The 1,780-nt window shown below is 32.6% G+C and overlaps 1 protein-coding gene across 1 annotated transcript in view; it reads left to right on the top strand.

Annotated features, from left to right (window-relative positions):
• Positions 1-912: 912 nt before the first annotated feature.
• Positions 913-1,780, top strand: part of TRIADDRAFT_62683 (uncharacterized protein) — a gene marked incomplete at both ends in the record, with an annotated part of 5,535 nt that continues 4,667 nt past the window's right edge. The window contains one exon of the mRNA XM_002118625.1: positions 913-960. Coding sequence (XP_002118661.1) covers positions 913-960 — 48 coding nt within the window. The remainder of the gene's footprint in view (positions 961-1,780) is intronic.

The raw sequence follows: 1,780 nt of genomic DNA, 5'->3' as shown, positions 1-1,780 counted from the left end.
AAGTACTAGCGATACTGTTAGCCTTTTGCATTAGCCTAATTGTGGTATTTCTATACAATTCGATGAGTTAATAGTTATAATCTATTGATTGAGCATGGAAGTATTTACGCTCTCGTTTACGTTTTTTATCCTGTCATTATCCACTTATAATAATAATCTTAATAAAGAGAATAATTCAAGTATAGTTTTTCTTATACTTGTATTGAATGATTGCACCCGTTGCATCTATTGCATCTGTTGTATATGGACCGTTAATATCAATAATACAATAGTACTTTAAACATGTCTTTCTTAAATTTTTTACTTATTAAGTCGTTCTTATAAGTCATAAGTGAAATTTAATCTAATAATGATAAATGCATGTATCTGTTTATAACAGTATAAATATATTCCGTGTCTTCCAGTGAACTCTGTATACGTGTTTTATTGGTATGAATAGTAAATGTAGTAGAATTACTATGACTTACTATCGGGAGAATTGAAAGCGTTTGTATAACTTTACCTCATGAATATGGTAGAATACGCATAAATATAATTTGATATCGTTCAGGATTAAGCGGTTAAATACTGTTAGCAACTATATAACCTAATAGTTAAAAATTACGATAGCATGTATTGTAATCCTTCTGTTTTGTATTAGATGAAATATCGCGTAAGGTTGTTATGGTTAAATATACTCATGTCTAATAAATAATTTTAATATCAAGTTTACTATTTTCACGACTTGGAAGTACTAATTATAATTAATGTAATACTAACTCTATGGAGGAAGCTCTATTCGTGCATTGTAAATGAGCTTCTTTACAATTAGATTTTTGTAGAGGATACTACAGTAACAGCTTGATCAGAATAGAAACGTAAGTACTGTAATCTACAGAATTTAAGATCGAATGAATAAGCTCGCAGCCAAACATGCGTGGAACTGATGATCGCCAACGCATACCTCAGTATAGCAGATTGGTTAGTCTCACTATAGAAGGAAGTATCCCTTGTCTACATATTATAATAATCATTTATAGCTCTATGACCTTGTTACAGGCAGGTTATTAAAACTGTCCATTTATTCGCTATCTAGCTAAGTTATAACTCGTCTGCTGGCAATGGCGAACTATATAAACTGATCAGTCAACCTATAAATTGACGTATACGTATTGCTCGACAGTAATTTCTATACGGTTCGGCTGCAGCAGCTCACTATGCCAATCGAGGGATTGAAAATTTTCTTTTACAAAATCTCTATGCTAAAGATTCATTTAGCAATCGTCAACACAAACTAACTACTGTTCTGTACTTGACAGTAGTCTCACACTAGGTGAAGGTAAAAATAGATCGATATCATGTAATACTGTTAAGGATTATCGTATTAGTATTAGTAACTGCGCCTAATGTACAAAATTCATGCAGAGATTAGAAATTGTTTCCCATGAGCAATTTTGTCTGGATATAAATTACGAAGTTACGCTCCAGCAAGAAGCATTCACGATGTGGAGTGAAGTTTTATTATACACCGCTATTAAATTTAAATTGAATTTGCTTTAGTTATTGTATGATATGAGATCCATGGCTGATACTACATCGCCTGGATTTCGGGTTGCCATGGAAATAAGAGGTGAACGCCCGAAACTTATCCTACGGTATTACTATACAGTACTGTATGATGCTGTACTGTACAGTATATTATACTGTACTGTAGACTATAGTATTGTGCTATACTGTAAATCTGCGTACTACAGTACTACTACTACTACTGTACCGTACTGTACAGTACAGTACAGTACAC

This window comes from Trichoplax adhaerens, genomic scaffold (assembly GCF_000150275.1).
Source record: "Trichoplax adhaerens TRIADscaffold_313 genomic scaffold, whole genome shotgun sequence".
Taxonomy (NCBI): Eukaryota; Metazoa; Placozoa; class Uniplacotomia; order Trichoplacea; family Trichoplacidae; genus Trichoplax; species Trichoplax adhaerens.
Note: the sequence above shows the minus strand (reverse complement) of the source record. Positions and strands in the feature narration are given on the sequence as shown.